This window comes from Diabrotica virgifera, chromosome 1 (assembly GCF_917563875.1).
Source record: "Diabrotica virgifera virgifera chromosome 1, PGI_DIABVI_V3a".
NCBI classification, from domain to species: Eukaryota; Metazoa; Arthropoda; class Insecta; order Coleoptera; family Chrysomelidae; genus Diabrotica; species Diabrotica virgifera.
The window spans coordinates 266,351,591-266,376,005 of NC_065443.1; the positions used below are offsets into that span (position 1 = coordinate 266,351,591).

Consider the following 24,415-nt stretch of genomic DNA (forward strand, 5'->3'; position numbering starts at 1 on the left):
GACTTCCCATAGTTTATTTAGCGGGACTGTGTCATATGCCTTCTCAAGATCTACAAAAGTCATATGTAACTCTCTATTTGTCACAACTTTCTTTTCTATAATTTGTTTAAGACAAAAGATGTTATCTGTACATGAACGACCTGCTCTAAATCCTCCTTGTTCTTCGTCTTCAGACGATTGATAATCTTCCTCTATCAGGTCCCGTAGTATTCGACCATATAGCCGACTCATTGAACTTGTGACCGATATCCCTCTATAGTTTTTACAATTTCTCCTGTCACCTTTTTTATATATTGGAGTCATATATGCTGTTTTCCATTTATCTGGTGTTGGATGGCCATTAATGTACTATATTCGTTAAATATCCCAGTGATCATTCTGTGTAATTTCTCTGAGCCATTCTTTATTAGTTCCGTAGTTACTCCCTCTAGTCCGCTTGCTTTCCCATTCTTCATCCCTGCTATAGCTTTTTGCACTCTGTTGATATCTATGGTAATATGCTCTCCCAGAATTTCGATTCTTGATGAATTCATATCTTCTTTAAATTCGTCTCTGTTCTCATTTAATAGATGTTTGTAATAATGTGTCCAATCCTCGGGATTTACGGGATTTAGAATCACTTTCTCGTTAGTCGGCTTCTTAACAGAGTTTATAAACTTTCACGCCTCAGTGCATTGTCGTCCTCCAATATAGGATTCTATCTCTCTGCATTTTCTGTCCCACGTCTCATGTTTGGAGGTCATAATTATCTTTCTAAGTTTTCTTCTTCATTTCATTATATCGGTCTTTGTCTGCGTCACCTTTTGTACTCAACCATTTATGGTATAATCTTTTCTTTTCTGTTACCGTTTTTCGACGTCTTCATTCCACCAAAGCTTGTTACTAATTTTATTTTGTTTGATTCCTAAAACCTCCTGTGCTGTTTGATGAATACTTGATATTATGTTCTCATATATGTATTTGGTATTTGTTAGTGTTTCGTCAAGTTTGGAGTCCAGTCGAGTCTTATATAGTGTACGGGTGCTCTCATGAATTAAACTGGACAGATTGTATTGAGGAAGTTCAATTCTTTCTAAAAGCTGTTCGTCTTGGCTTGGTGAGACCCTTTCGTTTAATCTATATGAGAAAATAATTTTCGCCCTGACCATGTGATGATCTGATCCGCATACTGCTCCTCTCATAGCTCTAATATCACTAATGAGTATTTGTGAATTTTGTTTAACTATCACGTAATCTATTATAGACTTAAGATTCCTTGTTGGTTGAAACCATGTATGTTTGTGTATGTTTTTGTGACAGTAATATCTATTAGTTATTTTGAGTCTATTACTTTCACACAGATTAATAAGTCTTTCTCCGTTATCATTTACGACGTCTTCTCCATAAGGTCCAATTACATTGTTGTGGCGCTTGTTTCCTGTTCTTCCATTAAAATCGCCTAATAAAAATATTTCTCGGTTATTTCCAATTCTCGTGATAACTTCGTTTAATTTTGCAAAGAATTCGTCTTTTGTGGTTACATTCTCATCATCTGAGGGAGCATATATGGCTAGTATTGTTGTTTTTTTTATGGTGTGGGGTCATATTTACTTGCAGGATATTTTCATCTATTGCAGTCCAGCTGGTTATTTTCCTTTTAAACTTTTTGTTAATAATTACGGATACCCCTCTCTTAGCTCTTTCTTCCTTTGGTACGCCGCTATACAGGTGTATGTACTCTCCTATCATTACTGATCCAACGCCCTTCTTCTTTGTTTCAGTGAGGGTCACTATGTTGAGGCCAAGTTGTTTTATTTCTTTGATGATCTCTTCAGTTTTACCCCTTATTCCTTGTATATTCCATGTACCTATCATCATGGTCCTTTTTCGTAGCCGTTTTCGTCTTTGTTTAGATCCGTCTCTATTTCCGAGGCTTGGTTTGGGATTTTTAGCAGTAGTTTTTTTCTAGATATTAAGGAGCTAGCTCAATGATCCAACCCCCAACCTGGAGGGCCCGGAAATTTGTCTAAGGTTTTCATCCTTTAGATTGACTGTCTTTCTGGACTTTGGAGATCAATCTTCCCCTCGATTTTATACAAACCCTAAAACCAGTGGGCTGCCACCTCCGCCTTCCAGGCCGTTGTGAAGATTTTCTTCTCCGCCCTGGATGCCGTTGTGGGCTTCATCCGTGACCCTGGACAAGGGACCCTTGACAGGTACTAGTTTCCCGGGTCTGGAAACACCTGGAATCTGCGGAAGGCAGGGATTGATTCACTTTCCCTGATAGGACTATCCAAAAGGAGTTCCTACTCGCTACCGGCTCTTATAGGTATTACCTGTCGAAAAAACGCTTCAGTACCCTGGCTGCTCGAGTGTCATGGAAAAAACTTTATTACCCTGGACTATTTCCTTTAACGTAAATTAAATCGTATCCAAGGATAGGATGAAGTGAGAAGAGGCAGGCCTAGAGCACGGTTTGAGGATTAGGTCGAAGAATACTTACGAATGTTAAGTACGAAATTGGAAAATCAAGGCAATGGATAGGAAAAAAATGGAGGCTGAGCCTTGAACAGGACAAGACCCACTATGAGTTTGCAGCAGAGCCAATTATGATGAGGATAAACAGAGAAACTATAGGGTCACATTCCCTGCTGTTTAATGTATGCTGATGATATATTGTTAGTATTAAATAGTTAAAACCACTCAAAAAAACATGACACAAAACTGGAACTGTAAAACAAACCTTGCGGTAAAAGGGTGAACAAGGACAGAGTATTTTGAATGTTCATTTAAAGATGGAGTCACTACAAATAAAATGATATCTTTGTGTGTTGTGTTGTGTGAAAAAAAATACAGTGACGCTAAAGGGAAAATTCTATAAGACATATATAAGAGCAGCAATGACGTACGGAATAACAATTCATAAAGAAAGAGGAATAACGAATGCATATGGTGGAAATGAGAATACTTAGATGGATAAGTGTAGTGACAGAAACACAATTATGAATGAATTATCAGGGAGAGTCTAAAGGTAACACCAATTGATGCTCATGAGAGAGCATAGGTTAAGATTTGGGTTTGATCAAGTTCATCATCGAGACGTTAATCACCCAATATAAAGAATTGCCAATCTTCTGGTTCAGGGAAGGAGTAGCGAAGGAAGACCGAAGAAGACCCAGAGTGAGGCGGTAAGCCAAGACATGTCGTTAAAGGGGATTGATATTGATACAACCCAAAATAAAGACTCATGTTTTTTCATATATAGGTATTCGAAAAATTAAATTCCAACAGAGGGCGCTCAAAATTTCAAAGATGGACGAGAACTCTAGGAAAACAATTCATTTTGTCATTTGAATTCACTTTGCATAACAATGTACATTATATGTACAGAATATATACTACATTTTATTTGTTTATTTAATTTTGCAGTCGCCTAAACATTAAATAATACTACGTTTAATACAATCGTTAAATTAACAAAATGTGTGATTTGGCATTGGTTAATTTAGATCATTACGTAGAGTATAATAGGAATGAATACTGTGGAACACTGCAATAGTTTTTTTAAGTCGAAATTATTGTTAATTATAGTATTTTTACTACAAAAACGTTATTACGTAGGTCAAAATTTTTGACGTAAAAGAACTGTCAAAACGTTAGAATGTGACTTTTCATTATTGCCGTGTTTATAATAAACATAGCAATAATGAAAAGTCACATTCTAATGTTTTGACAGTTCTCTTACGTCAAAAATTTTGACCTACGTAATAACGTTTTTGTAGTAAAAATACTATACAACATAAACTGACCGCAAATATGTACACAAATTAATGGCAAAATCAAAGTATTCCTTGAGTTGATGCTTTTCAAATTCGCCACCAGGCGTCGCCCACTTTTCGGTTCCTGGGCCAAAACAAATAAAAATCTCTTAATTGGCACGATTCTTTAACTAAATACCTAAATGAAAAGTCTATTTTGTCACACAAACCACGTAAACAATAAATTAAAAATTCCTTATGAGTGTTTAACATTATAAACAAAATTGTTTGGAGCCAAATATAAGTTCCTCCCAATTTTGTGACGTCAAGACTTAGGATGTCCATTTAAATTATTGATTTTACATAATTATTGGTTACTTACGTTCTTGACCACAATTTAATTGTTTTTAGATTTTATACTATTTAATATGATAAGATTGATCCAAAAGATGGCATGACCCAGACATCCAAAGTGAAAGTTCTCCTCCAACACCAAATTGTTCTATATGGTCCACATAATGTTCAGAAAAAAGTCACACCATTTTGAGCGTCGGGTTTGGGTGGGAGAGGGGGGAGAAATCGGTAAATTCGTAGTTTTTGCGTTTTTCGTCAATATTTCTAAAACTATGCGGTTTAGCATGAATAACCTTCTATACCAAAATGTTCTACATTAAATTTGAAATTAAAAAGGTCCAATGCATAATCCTTCTAAAATGAACGGTTCCAAAGTTACAGAGGTAGTATAGTATAATTGATCCAAAAAAAGGCCTAACCCAGACATCAAAAATAAAAGTTTTCCTCCAACACCAAATTGTTCTATATGGTCCACATATGGTTCAGTAAAAAGTTACACCATTTTGAGCGTCCGGTTTTGGGGGGAGATTGGGGAAAAATCGGTAAATTAGTAGTTTTTTTACGTTTTTCGTCAATATTTCTAAAACTATGCTTTAGCGTAAACAATATTCTATACGAAAATGTTCTACATAAAATTTAAAACAAAAAAGGTCCTATACATAATTGTTATAAAATCAACGGTTCCAGAGTTACGGAGGGTGAAAGTGGAGGTTTTCGATACTTTTTATATTTCTTGGGCAATTGATGATGATTTTGGGTGGAGAGGTTGACGTTTCTTCAAGGGCTTATCACTAACATACTATCGGCCACTGAAATAGCAAATTTGATTTATAAAACCCAATCCTGTTAAAGAAAATCTGTAGGAAATTGCCCAAACAATATAAAAAGTATCGAAAACCTCCACTTTTCACCCTCCGTAACTCTGGAACCGTTGATTTTATAAAAATTATGTGTAGAACCTTTTTTGTTTTAAAGCACAGTTTTAGAAATATTGACGAAAAACCTAAAAACACTACTAATTTACCGATTTCTCTCCCATCTCCCCCCCAAACCGGACGCTTAAAATGGTGTAACTTTTTACTGAACAATGTGTGGACCATATAGAACAATTTGGTGTTGTAGGAAAACTTTTACTTTGGATGTTTAGGTTAGGCCTTTTTTTGGACCAATTATACTATACTACCTCCGTAACTTTGAAACCGTTCATTTTAGAAGGATTATGCATAGGACCTTTTTTATTTAAAATTTAATGTAGAACATTTTTGTGTAGAGGGTTGTTTATTCTAAATCGTATAGTTTTAGAAATATTTACGAAAAACTTAAAAAACTACGAATTTACCCATTTCTACCCCCTCTCCCCCCAAACCCAACGCTCAAAATGGTGTGACTTTTTTCTGAACATTATGTGGATCATATAGAACAATTTGGTATTGGAGGATAACTTTCACTTTGGATGTCTGGGTTTGGGTCTAGTTATACCATACTAATTTAATATAATCATAGAATCATATGATATATGGTGTATAATTATTTAGTAATGCATTCTATAAAAAAACAATAACATACCTTTCTGGATCCTCTACCACTTTGTAGGACTTCTTAGTTTCATCAGCGTTATCTGAAAAAAAGATAGATAGACTTTTTATAGGAATATAATAAACCAACTTCAAGCAAATTATTACTTAAAAACTTGAAAGAAAAGGTTCAGAAAAACTTACAAAATTGCCATAAATAGGACATGCAAGACAGAAATCAAGGACATAGCCATATAAAGGAATAAAACTAAGTAAAAATAGTCTTGTATAAGAAATACAGAAAACAGCTTTGTTATAGTTGTTTAAGGGGAAAGCCGCAAAATGTCGCCTGTCAAAATTTTCAATGTGTTTTAAATGTATTTATTTTTTTCGAATCCTGAGAAAACTAATAAAGATTTTTTAAAAATTTAAACGCAGAATAAAAGACTACGTTATTACAGAGGGGCGAAAGTCCCTTAGAATAAATAAAAAGTTTCTTTTGAATGAAATATTTGCAATAAAAAATCACACTAAATTTTCTCTTTTATTTTCACCCCTGTAACATTATCGAAGTTTTCAGTTACTTTCGGCCCTCAGTAATAATGTAATCTTTCATTCTTTGTTTAAATTTTTTTAAAATATTTATTAGTTTTCAAATAATCCGAAAAAAATAAATACATTTAAAACACATTGAATATTTTAACAGACGACATTTTGCGCCTATGCCCTTAATATTTAATTTCATATAACAAGTATAAAACCGGCCACTCACGGTACTGCGGTGTCGATGATACCGATAATTTCTGCAGTACTGTAGAAGACAAACTATTCTGTCTGCGGTCAAATTGTATGATCTCGCTGGATGCACAGTCACACACGACAAAAATCTCTATCAATTCGACGAAATTGGACGACGCGGCAATACCGTAAGTGGCCTTAATAAATACCTTTGTTAGAAGTAGCCTCCTTTCTACCGCTTGTAGTATCGATGTCTGCCTTGTTTAATTTTCCATATTCGGAATGAACTTCAAACCCAAATTTGTCAGCATCCTTTTTATGGTAACTGTCAAAGTGTTTGTATCCATCGTCCCCTTTATCATTGGTCTTCTTTAGAAATCCTTGAACATTTCCATCCGCTCCAGGTTCGTCACCGTACGTGTGTAGATAAGCCTCTTTAACACCTAAAACGAAATAGTTATAAACGTAAGAAGAAGTGCAGTAGGATATACAGTGATATATACAGATGAGGATATATATACAATAACGCTTCTTCTTTTTCTTCTTCCTTCTTGTATGTAGGCTTTAAAGCCTGTTTCTTCTTCAATATTAGCCAATTAGCCTCCTAAATTGTTTAAGTTATCGCACCATCTTTTTCTTGGTCTGCCAATACTTCTTCGTCCATTTGGTGACTTATCTCGTGCTATTCGTACTATCCTATCCTCAGCCAATCTACTAATGTGTTCGTTCCACTCCTGTTTCCGTTTTGTCACCCATCCATTTATGTCTTATATATTGCATGATCTTCTTATGTTTTCGCTTCTCTCCTTATCCAACAGAGTTTTCCCTGATACTCGTCGGAGTATTTTTATCTCTGTTGTTTCTAGTAGTTGTCTCGTTTTAGATGTGTCTGGTCTCGTCTCCGCCGTGTATGTTAATATAGGTCTAATTGCTGCTTTATAGATTCTTGCTTTTGTGTCTTGCCTTAGGTGTTTGTTCTTCTAGATTGTGTCATTAAGAGATCCCGCCGCTTTACTTGCTTTTCAGCTTTGTTGTCGTAATTCTTCTTCAACATCTCCGTAACTGGTTATATCTATTCCCAGATATCTAAACCTTGCTTCCTGCTTTATTATTTTCCCATCAATTTCGATTTTACATCGTAGTGGGTATTTAGATGTTGTCATACATTTGGTTTTTTCTGCTGATATTATCATATTGTATTTCTTGGCTGTTGTATTGAAGATGTGTGTTAATCTTTGGAGATCGTCCTCTGTCTCGGCGATTAATGCGGCGTCCGTCGTCTGCATAAAATAATATTTGGATTTCTTTGTTCCCCATTCTGTAACCAGACCTTTACGTACTGCTTCTATTATTTCATCCACTATTATATCAAAGAGCAGTGGGCTTAATGAGTCACCTTGTCTGACTCCGCTTTGTACTGGTATAAACTGCGTTAGTTTTCCATTTATCTTTGCCTGTATTCGATTATGAAAGTAGATGTTTTCGATGGTTTGTATAATATTGATTGGTATGTTTCTTCTATACAGTAAATGTAAGACGTCTTCGACTTGGATGCGATCGAAAGCCTTTGTCAGGTCTATAAAACATAGATATGCTGGTTTATTTTACTCAGTGGCCTTTTCTGTGATTTGTCTCAGCACAAATACGGCGCATACGCAGGATCTTCCGGATCTGAATCCTTGTTGTTCATCTGATAAAGTTGTTAACGCAAAAGATAGAAATCATATTAAGTTATGAGATAAAAGGAAATGAAACTAGTGGAGGTGGAAAATTCAGCAATAAAACCCTATAAATTTACATTATCTTTATGTTTTTATTGTTTCCCATATCTAGACGTATCAGACGTATGTCAACTAAAACTGTCACTGTCACAGTGACAGTTGCCAAACTCGTCCGATACGTCTAAAGGTGGTAAACAATAAATCGACTATAAATTTATAGGTTTATATCGCTAAATTTCCCACTTCCAATAATTTCATTTCTTTTTATCTCACAACTTAATATGTTTTCGATCTTTTGCGTTATTTTGCCGGTTATTAGTCTCATCACTGTAAATGACAAAAAGCAAATCTATAAAGACATTTTGAATGAAGACAAATTCGCGTTCTTCCTGTCATATTAGCAAAAACAAAAGCAAACAAACTATTTCTGTCATAATATATAAGCAAACATGTTTAAAAATAATGTACAAAAGACGTTATAGCGATACCTTTTAAAAACAACAGAAGTTCAAAGCTTTCGTACGTTTAAAATTATTCACGAAAATGCCATGACTGTGCTTTCTGTAATTTGGGAAGCAAACAGACGATAAATGAACTGACATGAGCAATCTAATTCCAGAATTAGATATGCAAGCTATACACAGGCTACTTATTTCATATTAATTTTATTGATTGGTAAATCATTTATAAGATTTAAAATATAAAGAAAAAAAAGTTAATGAATGGCGGGGAATTAAACTCCGGGCCCCCACGTGCAACGAAAAAATGTAAATAGACGTGAATATAGCCACCGTTTTATTGACGTTAATCACAGGAATGTACTGTATGTTTGCACATATTTGTATGGAAAAGTAAAATTGTTGCTGCTCCTATTTTTGCCTACAATCTCATCATTATTTTTTCCCTTTTAAACCTTTCTAGAATTTTATTTTTCCTATTTCTACATATCATTAAAAATCAAAATTAGCCAAATCGATCCAGTCATTCTTGAGTCGTTATAAAAAAGAATATTTTAATTCCCTGTTCCCTTTTAACTTTTTTGTTCCATATATCAGCTTTTTTTAGTGGCTAGTGTTAATTAGCTGCTAACAATTTGTCCTAATTTCTTTACAGCTCTTCATCATAGAATCACAGAACCACATTATCTGCATATCTGTTTATACTTCTGTTTATGCCGCTTTCTCTTATGATTTTTTCTAACACAGACATCCTTACTGAATATGCGCCAGTCAAGGGACACCTGCATACAATGGGACAGTTTTACAGAGTCATAAGTTGCACACTCTGTAGCAAACGGCCTGAAACTTATCTTGCACGACTGCGAGGCATTAGATCGCAGGCAGCGAACATTTTTCGGAGACTATCTAGTAATTGAAAAATCATATCGTTCCCATCCTCTACATCTGTACAAGCTGGGGCATGGTTTATAAAACCCTGGCATATCATGAGTGAACGAAAGACAAGCAGCTCAAAAAAATTACAAATACCTAAGTGAAAGATAAGAACAAATCAACTATGAATACCAGACAACGGTTTAGAGTAAAGAGACCGAAATCATTAGACCGAAAGCAGTAGACCGAACTCATTAGACCGAAAAGAACCTACTAGACCGAACAGTAGGAGGCCGCAAAGCAGAAGACCGAAAAGCATTAGGTACATAATACAGGGTGCTCAAACAGGATTGTAATCTGAGGAAGGGTAACACCAACCTCCCTTCACCCTTTATCCATAATGTTTGTTGTCATAATCATTAAATTCAAATTAGAAGCAAATAAAATTTACCCTCAATTTCTTTTTTACTTGTCGCAGTCAAAGAGATAAGACAAATGTAATTACAACTAAATGTTATTTGGATGGTTATTAAAAATAGTTAAAATGGTGTTAACGTCACTCTACCCTTAATTTATTTCTACCTTCACTAATTTGTTTAATGGATGAAAATTATTTTATATCAGACTGTACAATACATTACTGTACTGCAGACAACCTATATATGAAATAATACAAAAAAAAACACAATAAACAAAAAAACAGATATACAAAATCTTAGCATGATTTTTTGCATTCTTTTTTAATTTATGTAACATTTCGGTCTAATGCTGTTCGGTCTAGTGAGGTTTCGGTAAACCGCTTTTCGGTCTAATGAGTTCGGTATGCTACTTTCGGTCTAATGATTTCGGTCTAATTGTCGTGTACCCCAGACAACATCCTAGTTTCATTAGCCTTCTTCCGCTATATCATCATCATCATGGCGTCTACACTCCTAGCGGAGTGATTGCCGCCCTCTTTGGGCTCTTCCGTTTGTCGCGGTGAATCAATCCGCATTAACATTTTGGTTTTACAATTGCTTATGTGAATTGGCATCTTCTACAATTTTCCTCCATTCGTTCCTGTTTTTGCTTCTGATTACCCATTCTCTGACTCCCATCTTTTTAAGGTCCTCTACTATCTGGTTCTTCCATCTAGTTTTGGGTTTTCCTCGTGGTCTGCCTGATACAGGTCTCCATTTGGAAATTTTCTTGATAACGGCTTATTGATTCCTCCTTTCTATATGTCCCATCCATCTGAGTCTCTGTGCCTTGATAAATCTGACGATGTCTTCTCCTTTCAGAAGTTCTCTTACTTCGTGGTTCGTTAGTTTTCTAAATTAATTATTACCTAAGTTTAGTGGTCCTGCTATCCTCCGAATTATTTTCCTTTCTAGAATCCTTAATCTTTTTTCCTCTTTCTGTGTTAGACACATTACTTCAACACGTGTGATTCAGCTACATGTGATTACTGGTCAAATTTCTGCTTTGTAAATTTTCAGTTTTGTATTCGAAGTAAGCTTCTTATCTTTGAGGAAGTTACTTTATTTCCAGTCGGTTCTGTTTCCTGTCTGGACTATTTTATTAATTTCGATACTTCTATCGTTAGTTCTATTAACTGAGACTCCAAGATATTTAAAATGTTCTACCTTGATGCTTCTTTGCATAACTTCGTAAATTCTTCCTTTAAACTGTTTAGGTTTCTGCTAATTAATGCTATGTCGTCAGCATACGCCACAAGTTGCGACGTCGATGTTATAATCGTACCTTTTATTTCTGTAGATCTTATTGTTCCTTCTATAGCGACATTAAATAGTGACGTTGATAGAGAGTCACCTTGTCGTACTCCACTTGCTATTTCTATATTTTTGGTGATTCCGTTATCTATAATTATTGCTACAGTCGATCCTTTCATTGTCATTTTCGTAAGCTTTACAAGTTTCATTGATATATCTAGGTTTTTCATGTTTTCTATTAGGTCGGGTCTTGTTAAGCTGTCAAAGGCTTGCTTGAAGTCTATGAAAAGGATGTGTAAGTCGATATCATGTTCGTAACATTCCTCAATTGACTGTGTCATTATGTGAACTGCGTCTATTGTTGACCTTCCCTCTCTAAATCCGTGCTGGTAGTCTCCTATTTTAGTTTCAATGTATTTTGATTGTGTCTGATTAATGATGTCAATATTTTGTAGCAGATGTTTAAAAGTGTTACTCCTCTATAGTTGTTACATTTTGTGGTGTCCCCTTTCTTAAGAATCGGAAATATTCATCCAGTTTTCCATTCTTCGGCCATTATTTCTTCTTCCCAAATCCATATTAGGTCGTATATTTTCCGTTGTCTTCTCCGCCTCGTTTTATTAGCTCATTTGGGATTTCATCTGGGCCTGCTGCTCTTTTTTATTTTAGATTTCTTATCACACGTAGAAAGTCCTCATATGACGGCTTTTCGATTTCGATTTCATTATCAAGGTCTGTTTCTTCTGTATATTCGAGAGAACTTTTTCTCGCCTTAAATAACTCTTCGTAGTATTTCTCCCATATTTTGGGATCAATCTTAACTGTTGGTTTCTTCTTGCTTTGTGACTTTATATATTTCTCTTCCGCTATATACATAGATGAAAATGGACATGTAACAATACAGGTTCATCGGGCGAGTATGAGCAGCATAATAAGCAAATAGTTCAATTATTTGTTGAATTAAAACTTCAAATGCAGTAGAAAAAAATGAGCCGAGATTTTCACGGGAGGCCTTCTTTGCAACGGCAGTTCGTTGATTTGCAAATTTTAGAATCCACAAAAATGTTACGAGAAGATTGGTCCCAATAGTCTCATTTTTGATAGTCTTTTTAATTTTTATTAAAAGTAACTTACACTTGTCTTGAGCAGATGTCGCTACGACATCCACGCCATCAGGTTACTTCGTTGTGAATCGATGCTGGTCGCCCGAATTTTTGTTGTTCAAGAGAAACAAATATGCACTCTCTAAGTATATTCTAATAAGGATTGAAAACGGTCAGGTTGATTTTGGCGCTCTCTGAACGAACCAAAAATAAGACCGTTCTTGTTTCGGTTTACAACGAAATTATTATTCAGTTACTTAATTTGAACTTTATATTTTTTAATTTTGAACGACTTTTTAAGCGAATATCTAAACGACAAAATGAATATATTTTCAATAAAAATTGTGGTTAATTGCCATGAAATATAGTAGATTGCTTGATATTTTATTAGTTTTTGTAGCACAGCGAATTATTTTATTTTCTGTGATTAAATCTCTTGAAATATAGTTGATAACATATAAATATCACAATGACATATTTTTAGAACCCTATTAGTGCAGTAACTGAAGGTGGATATGAGCTATTACCTCCGATTTCGTTGAACCTCCTTCGATGTGCTTGAAAATTGGTGAGTGCTTAGAGGATATCTCAAGGAACAAAGGTGACATGGTGCCGACCTGCGCTTCTACCCTAAGGGTGGATGCCATCCCTTCTCAGGGGTGAAAATTATTTTATTAAAAATAACCCCATTCGATAGAGGGACAAATTATAAACAAAATTTGTTATATAAAGTTATTAAAATAAATCAAAAATTGTTGAGTTATTAAGGATCAAAGATTTTAATTTTTCGTGAGAAAAATTCGTGTTTTTATCAGATTTTTCATAAATAACTCAAAAACTATAAGTTTTTACAAAAAAGTTATTATTACCAAAATTGAAGCAAATAAAAACGAAATAGACTCCTTACTAGACAAATCTTTTAATGTTAACTTAAAGTGAGTTATAGGTAATTGAACGTATATTTTTTACGGCGAATACCCAAATTTTTTTCAAATTTTAGCTTTTAAAATTTTTTCCAAAAAATGTTATTATTTTTTTAAAACAACTCCGTTAATTTTTAAGACATCAGCTTCATCTAAAAAGCATTTAAAAGTAAATTCCAAGTGCTATTAAGCCACGTTGAATTTAATCTTTTGAATCCCTTACTTTTTTTAAAATAAAAGGTTAAATGGCCCCAGTTACATTGTTCTCGCAGCACAATTTATGTTTTAAACGTTTCTATCTCGGTTATTTTTTACCCCACCAAAATAGTTAAACAGGTAAAATATTTGATACAGAAAAAACTAAAATATGGTTATATATAATTTTTTACGTATATTGAGGATTTTTGGAGTTATTATCAAAAGAACAAGAAAATTACGATAATTTTAAAAATTCTGATTTTTTTAAATTACATCTTTTTTCAAAAATATGCATTCTAAACCGGTTAAAATTTTTTAAATCAGTACTTATGCTAATATAAAGAAATTGTTGTAAGGATTACTATCAACCTGAATTTTTGTGGAAATGGCGTATGGTTTATTTTTTACTTTTTCCTAAAATGTTCAAAAGAGTTTCCTTATTTTCATCATAACTTGCTTAATATTGATGTTATTAACTTTTTAGGGAACTGGAGCTCATTTAATAGGTGTTCCGAAGTACTTTGAAAGTGCTTAGCAGGTATATGTTATAAAATGCATCGTTTTCCCGTTATTTAAGCTTGAATACTTAGATTTGAGTACTCGTCGAAAAAAATATTCATTCGATTACCCATAACTCACTTTGAGTTGACATTAGTTCAGTTCTTTAAGTGCTAGGTATATTCACTTTTTTATTGTCTTCAATTTTTGTAATAATAACTTTTTTGTAAATGATTATAGTTTTTGAGTTATACGTGAAAAACGGCCTTAAAACATGCATTTTTTACGAAAAAAGACAATCTTTGATCTTTAATAACTCAAAAAGTATTGATTTATGTTAATAACTTTATATAACAAATTCTGCTTAGAATTTGTCGCTCTATCGATTTATGGTATTATTTTGAATAAAATAATTTTCACCCCCGAGAAGGGGTGGCATCCACCCCAGGGTAAAAGCGCATGTTGGCATCATGTCACCTTTGTTCCTTGAGGTCTCCTCTAACTACTCACCAATTTTCATGAAAATCGATGGAGGTTCAACGAAATCGGAGGTAAAAACCTTCAGTGACTGCACTATATTAAACTATCAGGCTGTCTAAACGATATAATGTTATGAAGAAATGTGCATCTTGATCTAGGCATAAAAACTAAAGTGTACAAAAAACAATAGGTGTACTCTTATGATTTATACACTGCAAAAACAAGACCTACATTCCCACACAAAAGGAACATAGAATACAAATATCATAACTCAAAATGCTAAAAAAGAACCGGCAAAACTTTATACGATCGAGAAGTAAGTGAAAACGTTATTGGTGCAGAAAAGAAAAATTGAATAGAATAGACATGATAATGTGGCGCAAAACAGAATAGTAAGAAAAGAATTAAGACAAATCGCAAATATGCGAAGAAGCATTGGACGACCTAAAAAAGCTTTGGTGGTACTGTGCCTTTTAAAAAGAATGACGGAGAATAAGAGAAGTATTATTCAAATATTGAATGGGTTGCATATGTGAGTCCATATTAAATGTAGTAATGAAACACAGACTTACTCACAATCATTTAATTATACTTTGACGACCGGTTTCGATCTCTACATTATACAGATCATCTTCAGGTCGGCGTTACAAGTAGTTAAATGCTACAATTAAAGAAAACCAGAGTTAGAACATTATCTGGTTGCACAAGTGCTAACAGAAAGCCAAATTCGAAAAAAAATTTTGAAATAAAGGTTTTCAACTGTTGACATTTCAGAATATTGATACCTACAAATGCACACCTATGAGTTAAAATGCTCATAAGCATATATGAGCAAATGGGTGCATGTAGTTTGTGAATATGTGTTGAAATTTAAATTATTAACAATTAAAAACAAATTAAACCATTAAGCAAACTTAAATATGCATCCAAACTCAAAATAATAATAACAAATAGATAGTAATATTGTTCAAACCTACTTACATGCCGTTACAAGGGATGCGTTGCCACTTAGTTGTTATCATATTAATTCGTCCAACTTATGCTAATTGGTTTGCTGGGAGGGTTATACGGTAAACAGACATGTTACGCAGGTCAAAACAAAGTAAGGATCCATTCCAAATTCAAAAACTTACTTTGTTTTGACCTGCGTAACATGTCTGTTTACCGTATAACCCTCCCAGCAAACCAATTAGCATAAGTTGGACGAATTAATATGATAACAACTAAGTGGCAACGCATCCCTTGTAACGGCATGTAAGTAGGTTTGAACAATATTACTATCTATTTGTTATTATTATTTTGAGTTTGGATGCATATTTAAGTGTGCTTAATGGTTTAATTTGTTTTTAATTGTTAATAATTTAAATTTCAACACATATTCACAAACTACATGCACCCATTTGCTCATATATGCTTATGAGCATTTTAACTCATAGGTGTGCATTTGTAGGTATTAATATTCTGAAATGTCAACAGTTGAAAACCTTTATTTCAAAAAATTTTTTCGAATTTGGCTTTCTGTTAACACTTGTGCAACCAGATAATGTTCTAACTCTGGTTTTCTTTAATTGTAGCATTTAACTACTTGTAACGCCGACCTAAAGATGATCTGTATAATGTAGAGATCGAAACCGGTCGTCAAAGTATAATTAAATGATTGTGAGTAAGTCTGTGTTTTATTACTACAAGAAGTATTATTCTATATTGTAGAGTTGTAAAGTTTAAGCCTTTGTTTTCCAAGATTTGTTAAGTTGTTAAGAAATAGATAGTACGTAAAAGGTTTATCAGAAAAAAATTTAAAAACCAATAACCGTGCATTATGATCTACGTATTTTATCTAAGAATATACATAGAAATGAACAAAACTGAAGAAAAAAATTGCATTCATAAAAGAATCTACACATCGTAGGTACATACTGTCCGTCTATACTAAAAATGTCTTAATGGACCCCTAGACCAGACGTAAGTGATTCTTTAGAATATATTGCAACTGACTGAATGACTAATGTCTATGCCATTAAAAAATTATGATATAATCGGACATACACAGTACCATAATTATTTTTTCTAGGTTTGCTCATATTTTCAATAAAGCTAAATTGATTTAAAAACTGTCATATTCAAATGATCAGTAAAAATTTATTTAGTGAGACAAATATAATAACAACTATGACAACAATTTTTTATTGTGTATTGAAAGTAGCAAAGGAAGATAGTTTCTTTGATCAAGAGATTATTTTTAAGATAAGTGTTTATTTCTTATTTGTGGTTTAATTCGAATTTATTAAAAGCTAAGATTAAAACTCTTAATAATAAAACATAAGATAATATTGTAAACGCGCGAATGAAAATTAAAACAAGCTGAAATTGCGAGCATTATCATAACGAAAACTTTGTTTATATACCTATTTAAATTCATAATATAGAAAATTGCTATTACGAAAAACTGTTTAGAATTAAAAATTATGTTTTAATGTGCAAGTACATCATTCTAATTTAAATGTTGTGAACTATAAAGATACTTTACTCGAAATTCATATTTTTTTACATACCTCGTATAAAATTAATAAAATTTGATTCATGATGCATCATAAATCTTAGACCAAGAAGAGATTTTTATGAAGAATAACTTTTCTTCGTCAAATTAAAAATACAAGAGTTATAAATGAAAGTGATGTTGGTATCCATAATTTGAGAAAATTCGTCAAACATTTTTTTTTATTAGAAGGATGTAATTTCATATATCAGAACATACTTTTTTATTCCAAACTACATTTTAAATAACAATTTTCCAGTATTGTAAAATAAATAATACATACATGATAAAGATACTTTTTACTGATGAACTTTACTTGGATCTACAGACCTAGCGAGTCTCGTAAATTACACGGCTTTGCGCCACGCTTCACGCAACCGTATTTGCGTAGGTACTTGTGTTTTGAGTTGTGTGCGCTGGTCGCTGGTCAAGTGGAGAATTTACCAAATTTAAATATAATCGTTTGTACTGATTCATTATTAATATAGTATAATATGTATTATTGCTTTCAAAATATACTCAAATTGTATTTTTATACATTTATTACACATATTATTATAATAATTAAATTCACTATAAAATGTCATTTATATTTTATTAATAGCTAAATAATTTAAAATTTGGTTTGACATTAACGAAGTGTCAAACTCAAATATAAATAATAACATTTGCTTTGCTTAACAAATTCAGATTAAAAAAGTAGCCTACTTCCTAATCAAAGATTTCAGCTGACGTTTAGTGCCTGATAGGAGATAACCGGATTGTGACGTCACATTTTAGATTTTGAGGTCGATTATCTCGAAGACGGTTTGAGATATCGAAATGCCGTTTTCAGATTTGGATTCAAAAGACAAAACTACATAAGAATCCATCGATACATCTGCTCTAAGTATTGCAGGAGCGGCGACGCAATAACACACAGACTTTTGCAAATTTATAAACGAAAAGTTTTCGTTGAAAATATAAAACTGAAAAAAAGAACTACAAGAACTTCTTACCAGGTTTTAAAAGGTCGTGTATGCTCTGCGGTCTCACAGCCCTCGCTTCTCTGATCGTGCTTTCCACTAACGCAGTATCATCGTTCTGCTCCTCCATCAAATCATCGAAAAAGTACCCAGAACTACCCGAAAAACTCAAAAACATCACCACCACTACACCATATACTCCTAAAATTTTCATCATGTTTGACTTTGAAAGAAAACAACCAAAAAATCTAGAGCACTCGTGAGGTTCGACACCTTTAATTTTAAAATTCCGACAGAGATGTATTTATAAACCCATATCTCTTGCCATGTTTTAATAGTGGAAAGATTGTATCAGATGTGGTTTGCAATTACATAATTGGTAATACAGTTTTGGATTGCTTTGTGGTTTAATAATGTAATAGGACACAGTCGAACCAGCTTAATCAGTTACCTGTGGCGTAGATTTGTTGTTCTTGTAATGGATTATAAAATGTAGACAAAAATGTTAGAAAAGTCATTATAAATGGGCAATTTTGATCTTATTTAGAACTTATTGTTTTCGTTGAATTAAGGACAGATATTACCAGATCCAATTTGAAATATTGCAAGAGATACTAACCGATATTAAAAACAAGAGCACTCAATAAAAAACACAGAATTGCAAGTAATTAAGCAACTTTATGAGTAACTTTTTAAGAAGAAATCAGTTATGAAAAGAACTTCAAATATTAAAATCAGAAATTGAGGCTGCAATAAGAATATGAGGCTAATATTCAAAAAAGAAGAAAGGGAAGATGGAATAATAGCAGAGAGACTCAAAGAAATGGGAGAATTAGAGACGGAAGTAATGCTTATAATTTGCAATGAAATCTGGACAGATTGCAGTAATTACCGTGAGCATGGTTATCTCACGCTCGCAAAGTACTTCTAACCATCATTAATAAAAGACCAAAATCAATTCTCTTACCACAAATTCCCCAAGAACAATGCGGATTCATCCCTAGTAGAGGAATAAGAGAACATATTATTAATATTCGTTAAATTATGGAAAAATTTCGAGATTTTAACATATATGTTCTTTATTGACTACTCCAAGTCCTTCGATCAAGGTTAATAGATTAGGGCGTAGGTTGTCTCATAACTGTAGACCAATCAAAGGCTGGCTTTTTAAAGGCGGGAATACGTCATCCGTACGACAATTTTAAAATTGCCATAAGAGTCAATGCTAATAAAAGGTTCAAAAACTTAGGTTTTGCAATATATTTTGAGATTTTCTTGGGTATAGGTATATTAAGTGGTTCTTATATTGGTAATTATATCAATTTTTCCCTTAAAAATCAATAGTCTGCTAACAAAAAACTAGAATTCATTTAACACTTATTATGTGTGTTTTAAATGGAGAAAACAATTTAATTAGCACAAAAATCCAAAAAAAATAGAAGAAAAAGTTTAAAATCAAAAATACTAATATGTAGGTACTTACTCATTATGTTTTTCGTGGAATGTGCAGCACTTTTATCATTTTTGGTGGTATGCAACAACAAAAGAACAAATAATATAAATAATTTATTATTAGGTTAAAATATAAAAAAGACATAACATAATATTAACATATTCAGACACGAGGAAATGTTTGCTACCTATTGTCTTATGTTTAGAGGCCCATTTATCTTGTAACATTTTATTATCCATTATTGTTTGATAATGTTAAGGTATTTGGGAAATGTCCAAAAGCATTATTTTGTTTCCATCTGGTTCAGGAATTTTGGAGTTGCTTTTACATATAGCTATGCTACAAATGCTACCACCACTCATCTAAAAAATGTTTTATTATTATAACATACAAAACTACATATTATTATGTGTAATATTATAATTTTTAAACTAACTTTACACGGTTACGAAAACACACTTCACAAGTCATTACTGCCTTTGTATAGGACCCAAATAAGTAATTATAGTAATATTGTCCTTATATGCTTAAAAACTCAACAAATATTAAACAAATAAACGATATTACAAGAAAATTCCACAAAAATATACGGAAATATAACCACAAACAACTGTCAAACTTGACTTTGTCGTACGAGTGACGTAGGCATTCCCCTCCCTCTCGCTTCCGCCCACATAGTTATGAGATAACCTAACCCCTATCTATGAACCTTGTCCTTCGATAACGTAAAATGAGATAAAATATGGCATATACCTAAAGAGATGTGTACGCCAGTAATCTATTTATTACAAATAGTACATTCTTTCACGGTTTTTGCTCTAAATTTTAAAGAACCCCTTGAATTGACATGAAATTTGGCATACTTATAGCTTACATGTCAAAGAAAAAAAGTGATATTGTGCCGATGTGTGCTTTTGCCCTGGGGGTGACTTTCACCCCCTCTTGGGGGTGAAAAAATATATGTCCAAAATAACTCCGGAAATGGGAAAACTGACTAATTTTAAGTAACTTTTGTTCTATAGAGCTTTTTCGCCAAGTCAACACTTTTCGAGTTATTTGCGAGTGAATATGTTCATTTTTCAACAAAATAACCACATTTTTAGACGGTTTTTCGCAAATAACTCAAAAAGTAAGTACTTTGTCGAAAAAAACGTTCTTAGCAAAAATATAGCCTATAAAAAAGTAAAAAAACTAGTGTACGCGTTAGGTCTCTGGATCTCGTAGAACCAGAGTTATACCCAATGAAAAATAGATTCATATTCACCAAATTTCAAATAGAATATTTCGACGTGAAATATCCAAAAAATTAAGCACTTTTTGGGGAAACCCCCTTATGACTTTTTTAAAGTGTTTAAAAAAGCTTTATTTCTGTTTTTACAAAAAGTTTCAAGCATCAAATTTAAGCAAGTTACGCTCAAAATAAAGTTGGTCCCTTTTGTTTTGGAAAAAAAAAATCGGGAGGACCACCCCCTAATTAGCAACTTAAATGAAATTAATCGTTACCGCTCCACAAATTATTTTACTTATGTTGTGTTATTATTATATGATCTGTAAGTTTCATTGATTCAAAGTGCTTATTGTTGAAAAAATTTGGTTTCAAATAAAATTTTTAAAAATTTTAATTTTGAAAAATAGGCTTTTTTTCAAAATAACTTAAAAATTGTTAGAGATACCAAACATCTCGAAAAACAAAAAAGTCAGCATTGCTTTTCTGAATATCATGTATTTTTTTGTTTTTCTGTTAGACAAAAATTGATTAAGATTTGGTGTTTCTCAATTTGTATACATTCGTGATCAGTGACTCGTTCAACCCCTTTTAACTACAGCCTTTTCAATAATAAGGACTTTGAACCGATGAAACTTACAGATCATATAAACAATACATACACGAGTCAAGAAACTTGTGAAGTCGTAACGATTAAGTTCATTTAAGATACTAATTAGAGGGTGAATTTCTCGATTTTTTCACCAAAACAAAAAGAGACTAACTTTATTTTGAGCGTAACTTGTTTACTTTTGATGCTAGAATTTTTTTTATAAAACAACAATGAAGCTTTTTTTAAACATTTTAAATAAGTTGTAATGAGTTTTCTCCGAAATATGCTTCATTTTTGGTTATTTCACGTTAAAGTATTCCATTTGGAATTTGACGAATATGAACCTATCTTTCATTAGCTATAACTCTGCTTCTACTAGGTATAAAGACGTGATATATAGACTATTTTTTTTAAAAATTTTTACAGGCTATATTTTTGCTAAGAATGTTTTTCGACAAAATACTTACTATTTGAGTTATTTGCGAAAAACCGTCTAAAAGCGTGGTTATTTTGTTGAAACAATGAACATATTCACTGCCAAATAACTTGAAAAGTATTGACTTAGTGAAAAAACTCTATAGAACAAAAGTTACTTAAAATTAGCCAGTTTATCCATTTCCTGACTTTCTTTGGACGAATATTTTTTCACCCCCAGGGCAAAAGCACATATCGGCACAATATCACTTTTTTTCTTTGACATGTTAGCTATGTGTGTGCCAAATTGCATGTCAATCTAAGCGGTTCTTTAAAATTTAGAGGTTTTGCGATATTTTACCGTTAAAGAACGGACTAAAAAACTGTATATAAATAATAATATCGCTTATAATGTTATCGTTAATAATGTTGTTTCGAAAATTTTCAAATTCAAATCTGGAGTTTGGAAGAAATGTAAAGTATTTTGTAAAGAAAAAATGCCAAGTTTCTTGTAAAAGGTATATATTAAAATACCCTAAATAAGGGTCAAAATACAAAACGTTTTCGGATTAAGGAATCCATCATCAGTGTTTAAAAGCCAAAATTTGCATGCCTGAGCCACCAAAATGTATAGGGTAAAAACCCTTTAAATGTAAATAATAAAGATGTTTTACATATTTATATAAAATTCATCGGATGTAATAGATAAACCTGGATGTTACCCAGGGCAACACAGGACTCTCCCCACGTGGTTGGAACTTTTTTTGGTGAAAACCTCACATATTGGATTTCAATGGCCAACTCAGAGTTGGCCATTGAAATCCAATATGTGAGGTTTTCACCAAAAAAAGTTCCAACCACGTGGGGAGAGTCCTGTGTTGCCCTGGGTAACATCCAGGTTTATCTATTACATCCGATGAATTTTATATAAATATGTAAAACATCTTTATTATTTACATTTAAAGGGTTTTTACCCTATACATTTTGGTGGCTCAGGCATGCAAATTTTGGCTTTTAAACACTGATGATGGATTCCTTAATCCGAAAACGTTTTGTATTTTGACCCTTATTTAGGGTATTTTAATATATACCTTTTACAAGAAACTTGGCATTTTTGTGATTTATGGTATACAGCCAGCTACAGGAAGTTTATTTTCCTCGTGGATTTTATTTTGTAAAGAATGTAGAATATCCTCCATTCTATTCAATATATAGGTATAGTGATCACATGCGTCAAGTTTTTGACAAATGTCAAGGTGGAGCTAGTATAGGAGAAAGGAAAATTGGAGTAATAATAGTGCAGCCGATATGTGAAACAATTGTGCCTTTAATGATAGGATTATATAATTTGGACCACATATGTACACTACACATATAAAGGTTCAAATTTAGATATGAGGCCATCTTAGTTTTTGTTTCTTTTACACAAATGGCGGGTTTTTAAAATGGCGACTATACATATATGGCTAATAACACGATAACTTTTGAACGAGACGTCAGATTTCAGCCAATTTTGATATATAGGTTATTTTTTGATGAGTAATGTCGAGTTCTTGAACCGGAGGAATCAGTTTACCAGAAGTTGTGTTTTTACTGTTTGTTTATGTAAAAATATGCTGTTTCTTTTCCAATTCTTTCACCCTGTATATATAAATTTTTCAAAAGGGTAATACCGCCATTGAAAAGAGTGTAAAAATATTTTTTAGGAAATATTTTGAACTTTTTAGTTATGTTAATTACCATTTAATAAATGCATAATGTATGTTCACATGTACCTACGGGCGGCAGATTCATTTTGAATGCCCGCCAATTTTGTAAAAGACAAAATCTGAGATGGCCTCATATCTAAATTTGAATCTTTGTATGTGTAGTATGTGTGGTAAAAATTATATGCTTCTGCCTTTAAATGTACAATAATTCTTATATTATTATTTTCACGAATCTGCCGCACATAGGTACCTACATGTGAAGATACGTTATGCATTTATTAAATGGTAACTAATATAACTAAAGAGTTGAAAATATTTCCTAAAAAATATTTTTACGCTCTTTTTAACGCCGGTGTTTCCTTTTTGAAAACTTAATATACACAGGGTAAAAGAATTGAAAAAATAAACAACATATTTTTACAAAAAAATCAGGAAAAACACAACTTCTGGTAAACCGATTCTTCCGGTTCAAGAGCTCGATCTTACACATCAAAAAAATAATCTATATACCAAATTTGGTTGAAATCTGACGTCTCGTTCAAAAGTTATCGTGTTATTAGTCACATATGTATAGTCTCCATTTTGAATGCCCGCCTTTTTTGTAAAAGGCAAAATCTGAGATGGCCTCATATCTAAATTTAAACCTTTGTATGTGTAGGATATGTGGTCCAAACTATATGCTTCTACCATTAAATGCACATATGCCGCACATAGGTACATGTGAAAATAAGTTATGCATTTATGTATTTATTTTATTTATTAAGCTCAACAGGCCGTGAAGGCCTAGGGCTGAAAGATTTAATTTTTCCTTACAATTACTATTACATATTTATATATAATGCTATATCCTATACTACTATAATATATACAATATTACATTTGTTTGTATAAAACACTTAATACTACACTTAACATTATAGTCTTTCCATACATTTCTTCACCACTTCCTTCCATTGTTTTCTGTCCAAAGCTTTTTCTTTCCAGTTTACAATATTACTTTGTTTTAAGTCTTCATATACGCTGTCCTTCCATCTCCTTCTTGGTCTTCCTATTCTTCTTTTTTGTATTGGCTTACGTAATAGAACCATTTTTGGCATTCTCGCCTTTCCCATTCTTTCTATGTGTCCTAAGTATTGGATTCTCTGTGCTTTGATTGCCGTCGTTATTTTTGGTTCATTATATAGTTCTTCAAGTTCCTTATTATTTCTTCTT

The 24,415-nt window shown here is 32.6% G+C and overlaps 1 protein-coding gene and 1 long non-coding RNA gene across 2 annotated transcripts in view; both read right to left on the reverse strand.

Moving 5' to 3' along the window:
- LOC126884256 (clumping factor A-like) overlaps nucleotides 1-18,143 on the reverse strand; it is a 33,304-nt gene extending 15,161 nt beyond the window's left edge. The window contains exons 1-3 of the mRNA XM_050650191.1: nucleotides 17,844-18,143; nucleotides 6,553-6,786; nucleotides 5,658-5,709 (exon numbers count right to left, since the gene is read on the reverse strand). Coding sequence (XP_050506148.1) covers nucleotides 5,658-5,709; nucleotides 6,553-6,786; nucleotides 17,844-18,027 — 470 coding nt within the window. The 5' untranslated portion in view covers nucleotides 18,028-18,143. The remainder of the gene's footprint in view (nucleotides 1-5,657; nucleotides 5,710-6,552; nucleotides 6,787-17,843) is intronic.
- A 1,220-nt stretch (nucleotides 18,144-19,363) lies between these two features.
- On the reverse strand, nucleotides 19,364-19,962 carry LOC126879294 (uncharacterized). Its single transcript, XR_007696033.1, has 2 exons — nucleotides 19,700-19,962; nucleotides 19,364-19,625 (listed from the first exon to the last, which is right to left on the reverse strand). It is a non-coding gene; the product is annotated as an uncharacterized LOC126879294 (long non-coding RNA).
- Nucleotides 19,963-24,415: the final 4,453 nt, after the last annotated feature.